Below are 16,157 nucleotides of genomic sequence, written 5' to 3' on the forward strand. Positions count from 1 at the left end.
TATTTTTTATTTTGCAGATTTTAGAAGACACTTTTGTATTATTGTTTCGATCGTAGATTAGAATTCAATTCTCTCATTTACAACTATAGATATAGAGTTGGAAACATGAACTATATAAGCAACTAATAATACATTTATAGGACACATACATAAGATCAATTAACAAAAAGGATCATCCATGCGATACAAGACCTCTTATATATGTCCTATACAAAAGACAGATAAACATGAAAGAAGCCTTCATCCACCGTGACTATTGGCCTATTGCATAGTTGTTACATAACCATTTCATCTTAAGCCCCCTAGAATACCCTTCATATTGAAAAGAAAATTAGTCAATAATCTAGCAAAGTACTTGCAAAATAACAGACAACCCAAGTTCAAGTTATCAATAAAAATCTGAACCGCGCACGGTAAAAACGAGCAATAGATTACCGGTATCAAAGCATACTAGATACAAACAATTTATGTAACAGTGGCAAACTCATGTCACAGCATTACCTCCATTCAATTGTCACTCAATGTAAATTTAGAACTCAGGAACACAATTACAAACAATGAAAACCTTTGGCAAATGCTAGGGACTATCCGAGCACAAGAGACTTGGCTGAAACCCAAAAAACATGGCAACTTTTGTCGTTGCTCTTTCATCAAACTCTCATCTCTTCTTCTCTAAACAATCTTTCATCAATATCAACAGGCTACTCTTACACTCCCACCATGTTCTCTCGACCTTCATATTTTTCCTCCAACTCCTCTTTCTCTATCTTCCTTACATTCGTCGAATCGCTCTGCTTTCCCTCTGATTCTTAGACATAGCAGCAATACAGATATCAGTAAGCTACAGATTGAAGTGTTGGGTACATCACAAATATCAGTAAAGCTGCAGATATAGAAACAGAAATTGCTTTACACCTACCATGAGATAATGTTGGGGTACATCACATATTCAACAAACACCAACTATTCTTTGGAACAAATTTTTAAAAACTTGAAAGTTTAGCTTCACCTATAACATCTTGAACCAAAACACTGGAAGAATCAATAATTCAATATAGCTACTAATCACTCAAATAATAGAGAAGACCCAGATAGAAAAGGTGTGATAAATCAGGACAGATAAATGCCTAAAAGTAGGTAAAAGATTTGCTTTATCTGACTGCAAGACAGCACAGTCAAGAGACAGAAAAAATGGCAAAACATAATCTTTGAAGGGAAGCTCTCTCGGCGTGGGAGAGTTGTCCGTATTTCTATTCAACCAATGTTTATGAGAGGCCCACATCCTAAGAAATATAGGGACAGAGTCTGAGGATATGGGATTAAGTTGGAGAGTTCACAAGACATAGCTTGGATGGGGTAAAATTTCCATTTCAAGTAACAAGAAACATCTTTTGTCGCATTTGGAAACAAGTATAGGAAACTTTTATGGACAGAGGAAGCAGTAGATATTGGACTATTCAGAAATGATCCATACTGCTCAAACAACAGTTCAACAATAAAAGAGGGTCTTGTGATGGAATAGTGTCGTCAGGTTCAGCTATGAAATGGCCATTATATGCTACATCCAAAAGGTTGTGGTTTCCAACTCAATTAACAACAAATTTTAGTAGCCATGTTTGGGAAAGAAATCTGACGCAGAGAAAGGAAGGGGGAGGCTGAAATAAAAGTTTTGAACAGGGAAGGGAGCTAATCTGACAAAAAGATCAATGTCGAAGACTAGAAGGTCAGGTTTCCATAAATATCGTCTCATTTTCCACAAGATGCCAGCTAGCTGAAATCAGCTCAAAGGTAATACAACTAGGAATCACATACATAAAGCTAGATACACACACATAAAATCAGACTGATCTTTGATGCCTAACTCCTCAAACAAAACGCTTACTTGAATACTTGAAGCAGACGGCAATAGGCCAACCAGTATGAAAAAGTGTCAACAATAATTGCAATTTGGAATTATCTTACTCAAGTCATTTCAAGAACTTGCTAAGAAGATCCTTAGATGAATCACTCAAGTTATTAGACGCAATAGGCCAGCCAGTAACGAGAAAGTGTCAGCGTCGCCTTTGAATCCCTTGCTAACCATAAGATCACAATAGTAAAATGCGTTTGATAAGTCATTCTTGAGAATATATCCTCTGATAATTGTATTATAAGTACGATCATTAGGGGAGCAATTGTGTTCCTCCATTTTTCTCGACAATAGGATAGCTTCATCCATGAGCCCTTTCTTGCATAAACCTTTAATCATTATATTATATGTTATCACATTAGGTTGTAGGCCCTTCAATACAAGATCTGAGAAGAATTTTGCTACATCTACGAGTTTCCCACCCTCACACAAACTGTCCATTAGGATATTGTATATGACAACAGTAGGCTTAACACCATTATTCTCCATTTCTTCAAGTAATGCCACTGCCTCATCAAGTAAAGCATTTTTGCATAAGCTATCAAGCAATGAAGCATATGTGACAACATTAGGAGTAATTCCATGACCTTGCATATCCTCTGATAATTGTATTATAAAATGGCAATATATAAAGAAAAGGCATCCTAGTAAAACAAGGAAACTAAAAGGTACAGCAAGATACTACTCCAATGTAATACTAGATTTAATTAGGCCATCAATAAGAGAATTACAGGTTACAACTTAGCATCTATTCGATTGATGAACTTCCGCACTTGGTCCTTTGATGAGTCACTTAAGTTATTTGAAGACAAAAGGTGAATAAGTAATGAGAAAGTGTCAGCATCACCTTTGAATCCCTTGCTAACCATAAGATCACAATAATACGATGCATTTGATAAGTCATTTTTGAGAATATATCCTCTAATGATTGTATTATATGTAAATTCATTAGGGGAGCAACCATCATCCTCCATTTTCCTCAACAGTTGATTAGCTTCATCCATGAGGCCTTTCTTGCACAAGCCTTTTATCATAATTGTGTATATTTTAGCATCAGGTTCCAGCCTTTTCAATACAAGATCCAAGAAGAATTTTGCAGCATCTTCAAGTTTCCCAGCCTCACACAAGCTGTCCATTAGGATACCGTATATGACAACAGTAGGCTTAACACCATTATTCTCCATTTCTTCAAGTAATGTCACTGCCTCATCAAGTAAAGCATTTTTGCATAAGCTATGAAGCAATGAAGCATATGTGACAACATCAGGAGTAATTCCATGACCTTGCATATCCTTGAACAATTCACGCGCAAGTGGGAGTCTATTGGCTTTGCATAGTCCATCAATAAGAGTGTTATAGGTAACAACATCAGGTGTGATCCCTTTCTCAAGTATTTCTTGGAATAAATTGAGTGCCTTGTCAATGGTTCTAGCCTTGCAATATCCATTAATGATAGTGCTAAAACTTACAAGATCAGGCTCACAACCATTCTTGGCCATCAAATCAAGTAGTTTTTCCGCATCCTCCATCTGACCACGCAAACAATAACCATCGAGTAAAGCATTGTAAGTTATGACATCTGGAATCTCACCTCTCTCAATCATGTAGTCTAAAATAGCTTGCGCTTCATCAACATTCCCATCTTTGCAAAACATGTCAACAAGCATGTTGAAGGTGATAACACTTGGTGCTATGTTACACTCCAACATCTGAGCTAGCATATCTTTAGCCTCGACCTTGAAGCCGGAGTTGTAAAGACCTCTAATCAAGGAGGTATAAGTGACAACATTAGGTATAATGCCCTCACTTTTCATGGCAGTGAACAGGTCGAGGGCCTCTCTCAACAGCCTATCCTTACAAAGACTATCAATAATGGTGCTATATATAACAAGGTTGGGTTTGCAACAACCAGAATGCATCCTCTTAAGCAAGTGAAGGGCTGCAGCATTGTCACCAATCTGACAAAGGCCTTTGAACATAGCACCATAGGTAACAATATCGGGTTGGAAACCTAGCTTAACAATTTGATCGAGCAATTGAAGAGCTTGAGGAAGCTTTCACAGTGGATAAAGCCATTGATAAGATGTTAAAGATAACACAATCACCATCAAAGGGGTAACCAAGCTTAAGTCTTTTGGCGAGAAGAGAGAAGCCGAAATCAACACGGCCCAAATGGCAGTAACAATTAGTGAGAATACCCAATGTATGCATATCGGGTGGAATACCTGACAATTCAAGGTCCCTGAGGAGAGAGATGATGGTGGAGTGAGGTTGAAGGTGTTTCAATTTGGAAATGGCAGTGAAGAGCTGATTGAAATATATAACAGAAGGAAGAGGGCGCAATGAAGTCATTTGATGAAAGAGAGAAAGGGGGAAATTGAGATTTGAAAACCCTAATTTGCAGTGTTCTTTAACTGATTGAAGAAACAACTGACGATGTTCATGAGTTGCAATGGAGTAATAATAGCGTGAATGAAATTGAAAATGAAAAGCATAAAAGAAAGGGGAAAGGGGAAAAGAAGAAGAAGAGAGACAACAAGAAAAAAAGCTAGTACCAACTAATTGACGCCTCAGCCTCATTGTCATCTTCTCAGCAACTGCAGATACTTTAAGTTTAGGCTATAAAGCTGTGGCATTCATGAAAGTGCAAAACAGAATGCAAAATACAAGTGATGAATCTACAACATCTTCATTGAAGAAGAAACTTGGTACTATCTATTTCTGCTACCGTGATATTCTTGACTTCCAATTTCCAAACAATGCTTGGTCGAGGAGGGTTTGGGTCGGTTTTTGTTTGATGGGACAAAAGTTCAAAGTTGCTGTGAAAAGATAGCGGGCTTTGTGACTTTGTGTTGTAGCAACACTGAAGAATGAGAGTGGAGTCTGGACTCTGGACTCTGGACTCTGGACTTTGGAGATGGCAATTATACTTTGTCGGATACATATGAATTATGATGTGTGGCCCCTAACAAATAAAAGTGAGGAAAGAGAGAATACATGGTGCGTGGCTCAACCTCCTCAAAAAAGAATTTTGATGCAACAATAGTGGGATAGTGTATTGAAGAGGAAGGATGGTATAAATCTATCTATGTTATATATAAGTTTTCACATAATAAATATTATTTGTATATGTAAAAATATTATTTGTGTTTTTTTTCCTTATTTGTTGTACGAAATATGAATAACACTTTTTTTTGTATATACACAAGCAATATTTGTTATTATCAAACTTGAGAGAGAAAATAATGTGCTTTATATCCTAAAAAGTAGTGTTGTGTTACTCAAGAGAGAGAAAATTATAAATATTTCTCAACAATTTAATGAGATAGAGAGGGAAAAATACGAGGATTGTTAAACATCGCCCCCACAATTACTTAAAATCGCCCAAATTTATATTTATAGACCATTTTACCCTTTCATCTTTTCCACCACCGACCACACCCACCACCACCACCTACCTCCCCACTACCCTTTCACCCTCTCCACTTTTCCAAACCACCCACCACCCACCATCCACTTTCCCACCATTGTCTTTCACCTTCTCCTCTTTTCCACACCACCCACCACCCACCACCCCACCACAACCGTCTACCTTCCCACTGCCACCGCGACAACCTACCACCGCGAAATACTACCACCACGACATCCTCCACCGCACACGCAAAAAGCCTGCAATTTTTTTTAGATCGTGAACATCTCCAGCGGACGATCACCCCATGGTATGAACGTCCGGCCAGGACGTTCATACCATGGGGCGATCGTCCGGCCAGGACGTTCGCCCCATGGCCACAACGTCCTGGCCATAGGGCTAACGTCTTGGCCGGACGTTCGGGATGTAAAAAAAAATATAAAAATCGCTGGCTTCGCGAAGGTGGTGGTGGCTACGTGAAGCGTGACGCAAAGGTGGTGGTGGTTGTGTTCTCTAATCTCTACCGCGAATTTTTGACTTCCACGAATCAGGTAAAGTCTTCATTCTTTGATATCCTTCTCATTGTTTATCTCTGCCCTATTTTTCGTTGAATGATTGCGTATAACTTCTGATATGAACTCTAAAGTATGGATCAATCTTTAAAAATAAGGTTGAGGTGGGTGGATGGCAGCAGCAGCCACGCAGGAGGTGAGTGGTGGTGGTGGCAATTTGGCATGAGGGTATGGTGGTGGTAATTTAAGAATAAAAATGTAAAAGGTGATAAATGTAATTTTAATTTTTTTGGGCGATTTTAAGTAATTGTAGGGCGATGTATAGAAGTTGAGAAAAATACTGAGAAAGAGAGAGAAAATAATGTGTTTTATCTCCTAAAAAATAGTGTTGTGATACTCAAGATAGAGAAAATTATAAATATTTCTCAACAATTTACTGAGATAGAAAGAGAAAAAAAATACAAAAAGAGGGCCGGGAGAATTTCTTTTTGGCCGGAATAGTAGGGAAAAATACAATGAAAAAAAAGGATTGTTGGAAAATCAATAGTAATCAATGAAGTCGTGAAATCGGGTCTTTCAAAATTTCAAAGGTTTGTTTAGGAGAAGTATAATAGGATTAAAAACTAGAATTTTCATTATTAGGCTGTGGATTATACTAACTCTTGCCTCTTTTTGTATTTGTTCATATACCGATTTTTTTTTCTCTCTTATCTCTTTCCTCTAGTCTTCAGGTTTTCCTTTTTTTCTCTCTTTGAAACAAAGTTTTCATTTTGATGTTTAGGCGGTAATCTTATTTAAACATTCATCTCTTCTTCATTTTCTAGAAATTTTATGATTTAACTTTGTTTGTAATTAGAATTCTTTGGCTGTAAATTTCTTATACTTCCTCCGTGCTGCTTTAAGTGAAACATTGGGAGAAATGACACTATTTATTGATCAATTTTGACTCTAATTTATCTGTAATACTTCGTATTTTTAGTAAGTTATTAATTATAATTTTTAAAAAGGGTTTGTTTATTTAAAAGGCCGGCTTACGTACTATTAATTATAAAGGTTTTAAATAGGCTTTTATGATGTATTATGGGTTTATCAAATAGACTCCAACCCAAATTAAATATTGGGCCTAAGTTTACAAATTGTAATCCAAGTACTTAGGGGCTATTCTCTTCGGCATAAAACAGCTGAACTGAACTGAACTGAATTGAATTAAATTAAATTGAATGTAATAAATATATAAATAATATTATAACAATAATAATATGAATATTAAATAATAATTATAATGATAAGTAATAATAATGAATAATAATAATAATAATAATAATAGTATTTTGGATATTTTTAAATGATAGTTATAAATAAATAATATTAATAATCATAAAATAATAATAATAATAATTGATGATAATAATGATAATTAATAATTATTATTTTTTATTATTTGTATTAATATATTAATACTTGATGATGATTATATAGTAACAATAATACTCCATCCGTTTCCTAAAAAGATCTTCCCTCTTTTACTTTATTCTTTATTTGGAATTTTTTTCCCTTTTTACCCTCTCATGTCCTTATCATATGGTCCACCATTACATTATTAATTCAATTTTACTCCATTTCTCTCTCCTACTTTAACCTCTTTTTATTTCTTTATTTATCTTAAGTTCTTAACCCCATTCTCTCTCCTACTTTACCCACCCCACACCCCACAAATTAATTCTCATTGGTATCTGTAGTAACAGTAACAAGGAAGATCTTTAGGAAACGGAGGTAGTATCTAATAAGTAAATTAATATTACTATTTTAATAATTAGATTTAATAATATAATCATATTTAGTAATAAAAATAATGATTGGATCGGACCGCGAAAATTGCATCATAAACCGTTTTGATGCGATTTGATTGGTTTATGGGCTAAAAAACGTGGGTTTATTTATGTTTTGACCTAAACATGTTCCTCCTAATAATAATAGATAATAATATGAGTAAAGCTATAATAAACAAAATAACATATAGAAACAATAATAATACTTAATAGTAATGATATAAAAATAAATAATAATAATATATAATAATAATAAGAGTAATTAGTAAAATAAATTATACCAACATAATAATAATATTTAACAAAATGGTTATAAAAGAATGGAGCTGAACTGAACTGAACTGAAAATAAGCTGGGGAGAACAGTCCCTTAGTTTAGTAGTTGAAGATATTTTCTTAAAAGAAAATCAGAAAAGATTTACAAAAAAAGGAAAAGATTTAATGAAAGAAAAATAAAGATTTATAAAAAGAAAAATAAAAAAAAGAAAAAGAAAAAAAATTAAGCGCATGCGGCTAAGAAGTTAAGCGTGTGATAAAGTTTTGGTTATTTGTTTCCTTTTTGCTTATCTTTTAGTTATTTTATTATAATTATGTATTGTGGGATAATTTATATCTTTTCCTAATCTTTGGATAATCATAAATATTAGCTATATCTTAGCTAGACTAGTTTATCTTTTTCCCTAAATTAATCTTTTAGTTTCCTAATCCTATTCCTATTCTACTCATCCAACTAGTATAAATAAGGGTCTCCACGCACCCATCATATTTTTCACACCAAATTTGTGAAATAAATCTCTTTTCACAAGTTTAAACTCTCTCCCTCTCTTAGCCTACCTTTCTCTTCCTCCCTAAGAATTATTAATTTTCAAGGCGCATGTATATGTAGATCTTTAAATATTATTCTGCATATATAGTATCATGTTCTTAGGGTTGTTATCTTGAATTGTCATGCGTATTTAAGTATGAGTTTAGTATGCGCTTCATGTTGAATTTATATCCCACGAGCATAATGTTAACTAAATTTTGGATTGCGTCTGTAACACCCCCAAAATCCACACGCGTCTACCACTGCTACGTCGCGTCGACTTCGGGAGCGTTACCGCCGCGATGGAACGCAAGGCATAATAAGAGTTAACAATAACTTAAAACATTTTCTTGAAAACTAAAATGCAGCGGAATTAAAATATAAATACAACTCGAGAATCACCAATGACCCATTTCATTCAAACCACAAACCATTTATATAAGTCTTAAAAAAACCAATAATACTTATTTCAAATGCTTTAAATGCAAATACCAAAGACTAGCTCCCGTATGCTCGGTATCATGCAGCAGCTCCAGCACACCTAGTCTGCTCCCCATTGTAGCATCAATGGTTCATCGCAGTTCATCAAACACATAATAACACACAATCAGCTATGCTGAGTACGTAATGAACCATATTATATCTTTAATCTTTATTTGGCATCGAACGGGCACCGTCATCTTACTAGAATCATACGGGCTGCTGAATCCTTAATAAACACTAGGTCTATTAGATGAAATGCAAATACAGTTTTGTTCCGTCTCACACCCATCACCTTAGTATGCATACCCCCAAGATCGAACGGAACCTTCCGCCTACTTGAGTTGTCAAAAATATAAGGACACTACTGTCGTCACAGTAGGCCTGCGTATGAGCGTAGGACAAGTCCCACACTCCCCCCATTGTTCATCGCTTGTAGGGAGTCCAACTACAAGTTATTGCCATAATTCATTTTAATATTAACCATTCATTTCATAACCACATAGAGTCATTTACCTGTTCTCTTAGTTACAATGCTCAAATTGTATCTCTTGTAACACTCTTGTTACACTATGGATACATAGAATCATTTACCTGTCCTCTTAGTTACAATGCTCGAATCATATCTCTTGTAACAACCTTGTTACACTATGGATAAGATTAAAAATGCTCATGTTTATACTACGATAGAATTATGCATTCCAATGCAACATATCGATTTCAATTACAAATGTCTAACCAGACAATCTCAATCAATCAAACGTTCCCTATCATGCTTCTAGGTTCCAATAACATAGATTGCAACCTAATCATGATACTAATACTTGGGATTAAACTGGTACGCGTACGTACCTTGTAACGGAGAATTTTCGCTGTCTTAATCGAACGTTCCACTTATGAAATTGGGACCTAAACCGTTAAATAAAAGCTTTACTGCTACGTTGTTGGTAATATTAACAACTACTACGTAACTAAGACTATACGGTTTAATAATTCGAAGTAAACGATAACTAAACCCCTTGTTTAAGAATTTTCGTTACTTTTCTTATTATAAAGAGTTTAACGTCTTTTAGGAGTCAAAGTTAGTGAGCATACTAATATTAGTTAGTGTCATTAGTCCACTATCTTTACCCAACCAATTAAATTATAAGTCCAACCATGTTTTATGTCCAAAATCTTATGTCCAAAAGTTTTAGGTCCGATCCAGTATTATGTCCAAAAGTCAGATTCACAACTTTAGTCAGAATAATAAAATAAACTAATTAACTTGAATTATTAATTAACTAATTATAATTTAACATAATTATGAAAACATAAATTATAATTAAACTTAATATAATATATTCAATATATAAAATGTTTTATACCGTTAAGCTCGCCGGAAATCAAGTTCCGGCGACCGATTTCCGGCAACGGCACACAACCCCACGCTCGCGCAGCACTCGACGCTCGCTCATCTCGCACTCCCTCGCACCACACTCCAACGCGAGGCTTCGCACAGCACGCTGCCCTCTTCGCACAGCCCTCGAGATTCGTCGCTCGTCTCGAACACCGCACACACACACAGCCTTGCTCGTCGCGCACAATCGTCGCGACTCGCTCGATCTACGAACTCCCTTCGCACAAACCCGCTCGCTCGCACCACTTCACGTCGCAGCTCGCTCGCTCGCTCTCTTAACCGACGCACAGCCTTCGCTCGTGCGCTCATCTCCGCACGCCCAGCAGCCTCGACGAGGATCCGCGAAGGACTCAACGAGGGGACGAAGAAGAGACGAACGGCGAGGGAGAGACAAGAGATCCGAGAGAGAAGTGAAGAGCAGCGAGAGAGGAGAGAGAAATTGAGAGGGAAGAAGGAGGTGACGGTAGAGAAGGAGAAAGGAAAACTTAGGGTTTTCTGAAATTTCTCCTCTTGTTTCCCTTTTTATACCCTTCTAAAAGTGGTAACCCTAGATCGGGTGAACTTGGCTTACCTTTTATAAATCCGAAATTAACACAACTGACTCGTAATATTATTATTATATTCTTATTATTCTGTAAATAATATTAAAATACCTTTTTATTATTTTCTTGGTATTTCTTAATTATTACGACTAAATTCCAAAAATACGGAGTATTACAGCGTCTGTATATAACCTTGAGATAATTGTTAAACATGTTACATAATGTGTTAAAGGATATTGGACCGTAGGTCTATATCTACGGGCAAGGCCCATTAGGTTAAATTTATTAGGTTAAGTTTATGCTATATTCTATATATAAGTAATGTAATTGTAATCAATGAGAGAACAATAATACAACATCTCTTCTACTCTATATTTTAACATGGTATCCGAGCCAGCCAAAATATTGGATTGAAAAATCCTACGCTTCCGCAAACTCCACGGCGGTGGGTGTTAATGTAAAAACCCACCGGCTGGATATATATTTTCTTTAGCCTTTGAATACATTTTTTTTTCTCTCCTGCTCATTCTGCCTTCTTGCGTCCAAATTTTTTATTTTATTAGATACTTTTCTTTGTTTGTGATGGTGTGCTTGGTTTGTCTCACAAATTGGTGCCCCCTACATTATTTTAATGAGTGATTTTGCTATTTTTTTCAAAAAAAATGTAGTGTGTTGGCAGGAAGTTTTTTACGGAATGTTTGATGTTGGTAGTGTTTGTTTGATATTCAGTTTTAAATCTGTTTCAAAAACAGATCAGTTTCTTTTTAAAAATGTCGATGATGTTCATTCCATCGAAAATTTGTTTTTTTGTTTCTGTGATGATGATCATTCCATCACAACTTTCACAAAAGTTGGTTCTTTGGTCTCAATTTCAGATCTGTTTCAAAACAGATTGTGAGACATGTTTTGACTCTCCGTGTGTCGTGAGACACGGTTTATGGGTTCTCCTTGTACCTTGAGACGAGGTTTCTTCATTGAAGAATTGAAGATTTGAAGATTTAAAGAATTAAAGAATTAAAGAATTGAAGAATTGAAGAATTGAAGAATTGAAGAATTGAAGAATTTGAGTTCGATTTTATTTTTAGTGGTGTTTTTATTGCTATTTAGTGAAAGTATTGGGTCAGACCGTCTGACGTATTGTTTACTGTCAGACGGGCTGAGCCCAATACATCTTCTCCGCAAATGCAATCTCCTCTTGTGAGATCACCAAGGTGGTGAGGAACTACTGTACTCCATGAAAATAACCATGAGAGAGGTTGACCTTTTTCAGTTTCCATAGAAATTAACGTTTATTTTCATGATAAAAAATCCTTGTAATCAATCTCTCTCCTTTCTCAGTTTTTCAGTTTTCATCAATCTCTCTCCTCTTCTCCATCTATTCCACTCTCACCTTTAATTTCTCATCAACCCATTTCACCACCATCAGTATCAAACTCTAACAGTCGACAAAATCCTGCTGAATTTGAAACTTGGTAAGTTCGACAACATGAAGTTCATCTTCTTCATGAAGTTCGACAACATGGCCAGTTGCGAGATCACACCTGACTCTTCTTCATCTTCTTCATTAAACAAAATGGTTGTGGTGGTCACGAGTCTGTGATTATGAGATATACAATCTACAGGTTTGTCTCTTTTTCTTCATCTTCTTCATCATTTCATTTTCTCTCTCCTTCTTCTTCGTAGCTTAGATTTGTTTCAGTTGGACTTTATTGTGTTTCAGTTGGACTTTGTTTTGTTTCAGTTGGACTTTGTTTTGTTTCAGTTGGACTTTTGTTTTGTTTCAGTTGGACTTTGTTTTCTTTCAGTTCGACTTTGTGTTTCTTTCAGTTGGACTTTGTTTTGTTTCAGTTGGACTTTGTTTTTTTTCAGTTGGACTACCTGAAAAAAGTTAAGACTACCTGAAAAAAAAATGAAGACTACCTGAAAAAGAATAAAGACCAACTGAAACCCAAAGTAAGTCTAACTGAAGTACAAAAACCAACTGAAAACAAAATGAAGACTACCTGAAAAAAATGAAGACTACCTGAAAAAAAATGAAGACTACCTGAAAAAAAATTAAGACTAACTGAAAAAAAATTGGAACCACCTGAAAGTCGTCCGACCAAAGATTATGGTCGGACGAGTCCGACACAATACGTTCTCTTTGTCCAATTGTAACGTTCGTTTTACTGCCGTTACAATTGCGGGAGGGTGTTAGAGGATATTGGACCGTAGGTTTATATCTACGGGAAAGGCCCATTAGGTTAAATTTATTAGGTTAATTTTATGTTATGTTCTATATATAAGTAATGTAATTGTAGTTAATGGCGGCACAATAATACAACATCTCTTCTCTCAATACTTAACATACTGCTATTAACACACCACTTTCTCGGTTTTTGGAATCTAACTAGTTATTAGGCCCGGGCTATGCTCCGGGCCGGGTAAGGAGAATTTTCATTTATTAATATTATGCTTTAAAATAATAACAGCAAATATCACTTGGTCTAGTGGTTAAGACTTTAATATATGACCTTGAGGTCATGAGTTCAAACCTTATGCTATGCAATTTCTAGTTTTTATTTCATGAGGATTACATGGAGTAAAATGATTTAGGGAGAGCGCCACATGGCACAGTGCCACGTTTAGGAACACCTTTTAATATATTAGTATAGATTGTTAAACATGTTATTGCTATTAGTTTACACCACTTACTTGGATTTTGGAATCTAGCTGTACATTTAATTTATGATCATGTTACTTAGTGGCAACTCTCATATTTTAGCACAATAGCACTATATTAGCATGAAGATTTTTATATACGAACTAAAACAACAGTATGGTAAATTTGTTATACTAGCATGCTTTTTCATTGTTACTTTTGCTGGTACTACTGTTAAGAAGGTTTATGAACGTATATGGTATTTATGTCTTTTTCTTTTATGGCTAAAGTCTTATACAAGAATTATAATTTTTAAGGAGGATTATTTTCGAAGAATTTTTATTAGATATATGATCTTTTATAATCAAAATTATAAAGAGGCAACGACTTGTTATTTATTAATAGGAACAGTAGCTATGATATTTTACCCATGTACTTTTTTTTTGATAATTTGGTTTATTTATTAATTAGGAGGTGAAGAAAAACACCCCATTTTAGAGATTACATAGCATCTTAGAGATATCTAAATTTACAAGGCGATACTCCAGAGAAGGAGATCTAAAATTGCAGCCTACTCCACATGAGGATTTAAATCCATGCTACAAACTCATCTGAGCGCCTTAAACCCAGCTTCGCTAAAGAATCCGCAACAACATTGGAGCTTCTACCTTTGTAGATAATGGTGGCCTGCGATTCATTCTCGGTTGCGTTTTTAATGAAGTTGATGATGAACATAAGATTCCAGGGCCCTTCCACATCCCCACAACACCATTCCACTGCATTTTCGACTCCACAATAATGGGAACTCTTGCTACCCTATCTCCATGGGAGGAGATTTTTAGAGCTCGATGGATAGTCAAGACTTCAGCTTGATTAATGTCCATATGCGGCACTGGACTTGAAAAGATGCACACAAAATTACCCTTGTGATCCCGCAACATGTAAGAGCACATAATATTAGCAGCAATATAATGAACATGTGTTGTGCACATGACTAGAGTATCAGCAGCATGACTAGAATATCAGCAGTATTCAGCAGGACATTAATTATTTTTGTCTGTAGTCTGTAATAGTCTGTTGTCTATTTCCTAGCACTACATACTAGAATCATCCTAGGGATTGTAACCTAGTATATATATGCTGCTGCTAAGGTTTTGTAATACACAGAAATATATACAAAACCTCAGGTTGTGCCGTCATCGAGCTGCCAACCTTAAACCCAAATATTAACACTGATGTGTTCATAACAGTAGGATGATCTTACCTTTCCTATTTCTATAAAAATCTTCATGGTATCAGAGCTAGAGAAAGGTAAGTAGAAATCTACTGTATAAAGTTTCTCTCTTTAAAGCTCATAAAATAGATAAAGTTTTCATCTTTTGTCCGTTTTAAAATGGCTGGAGGAGCAACCTCAAAAACCACCATTGAACCTAGTAGTCCTCTGTATATGCATCCATCTGAGGGACCTAACTCCTTGAAAGTTGATCCTCGATTAACTGGAACTACAGACTATAGACCCTGGAAGAGGTCTATGGAGATTTCTCTTGCTACAAAGAGAAAGCTTGGGTTTGTTACTGGAGCCTTGACTAAGTCAAGTGAAGATTCTGTGAAAATGGAAGCTTGGGAAGCCTGTAATAGCATGGTTACTGCCTGGCTTCTCAACAACATGAATGAGACTTTGAGAAGGTCTGTCATGTACATCAAATCAGCTAGAGAGATCTGGTTTAATCTGAAAACCAGGTTCACTGTGAGCAATGGTAGTAGAAAATACAGACTTAACAAGGAAACCTATGAAGTTAAGATGAATGAAAGGCTAGTTTCTGAGTACTACACTGATTTGAGAGTTTTGTGGGAAGAACTTGAATCTCTACCTGATTATCCATCTATTACTAATGTTAATGCTGAAATAACAGCCTTCATTGAAGCTGTTAATCAACAAAAAAAGAACAAAAACTATTCCAGTTTTTGAATGGCTTGGACTTGGGATATGGTAGTTTGAGGAGTCATATTCTTCTAATGAGTCCATTACCATCTGTAGAAACTGCTGTGTCAATGGTTCAACAGGAAGAGTCACAAAAGATGTCTTGGGAAAAGAAAAAGAAGAGAAAGTGGGAACAACCTTCTATACAAAGAATGAAACAAAGACCTTCTGCACAGTGTGCAAGAAAACCAATCATGTTGCTGAAAAATGTTGGTTTAAAATTGGATTTCCAGCTGGTAACAACAACAAGGCAAAGCAAGGGTTTAAGACCTTTGAGAACAATCAAGAAGGCAGAACAGTTAGTTACAAAGGAAGACAACAAGGAAATGCTGGAGGTCAAAATTCAGGAAGAAAAATGCCTCAAATGCTCAACTGAGTGTGGGCAACAATGAACTTGCTATTGCTATAGCTCACCAACTGCAAGAAATGCTGAAGCTAGGAGGAAGCTCAAGTAACTCTTCTGTAAAAAGAGGAGATGAAACAAATAAGGAACTAGATTCCCACTTTGCAGGTATTATTTCTTGTCACTATGTGAAACATGGTGATGATGCATGGATTATTGATTCTGGTGCATCAGATCATATGATTGCCAGTATTGATAAACTACAGAATGTGAAACACTTGTTTCATAAACCTAAAATAAATCTTCCA

At 35.7% G+C, this 16,157-nt stretch overlaps 1 protein-coding gene and 1 pseudogene across 1 annotated transcript; one reads left to right on the top strand and one right to left on the bottom strand.

The window, feature by feature from the left end:
- Positions 1–385: 385 nt before the first annotated feature.
- Positions 386–4,846, bottom strand: LOC125496281 (putative pentatricopeptide repeat-containing protein At1g12700, mitochondrial; annotated as a pseudogene).
- A 10,072-nt stretch (positions 4,847–14,918) lies between these two features.
- On the top strand, positions 14,919–15,882 carry LOC130591197 (uncharacterized). Its single transcript, XM_057394134.1, has 2 exons — positions 14,919–15,452; positions 15,520–15,882. The coding sequence occupies exons 1-2, from the start codon at positions 14,919–14,921 to the stop codon at positions 15,880–15,882; spliced, it is 897 nt and encodes a 298-aa protein (XP_057250117.1).
- The last annotated feature ends 275 nt before the right edge of the window (positions 15,883–16,157 follow it).

Source organism: Beta vulgaris, chromosome 4 (genome assembly GCF_026745355.1).
Source record: "Beta vulgaris subsp. vulgaris cultivar EL10 chromosome 4, EL10.2, whole genome shotgun sequence".
NCBI classification, from domain to species: domain Eukaryota; kingdom Viridiplantae; phylum Streptophyta; class Magnoliopsida; order Caryophyllales; family Amaranthaceae; genus Beta; species Beta vulgaris.

Excerpts from the sequence above, each read along its gene's own strand:
- LOC130591197 (XM_057394134.1), top strand. The coding sequence starts at position 14,919 with ATGGCTGGAGGAGCAACCTCAAAAACCACCATTGAACCTAGTAGTCCT. Across the intron at positions 15,453-15,519 it reads TAACAGCCTTCATTGAAGCT|TTTGAGGAGTCATATTCTTC; the intron begins GTTAATCAACAA and ends GGGATATGGTAG.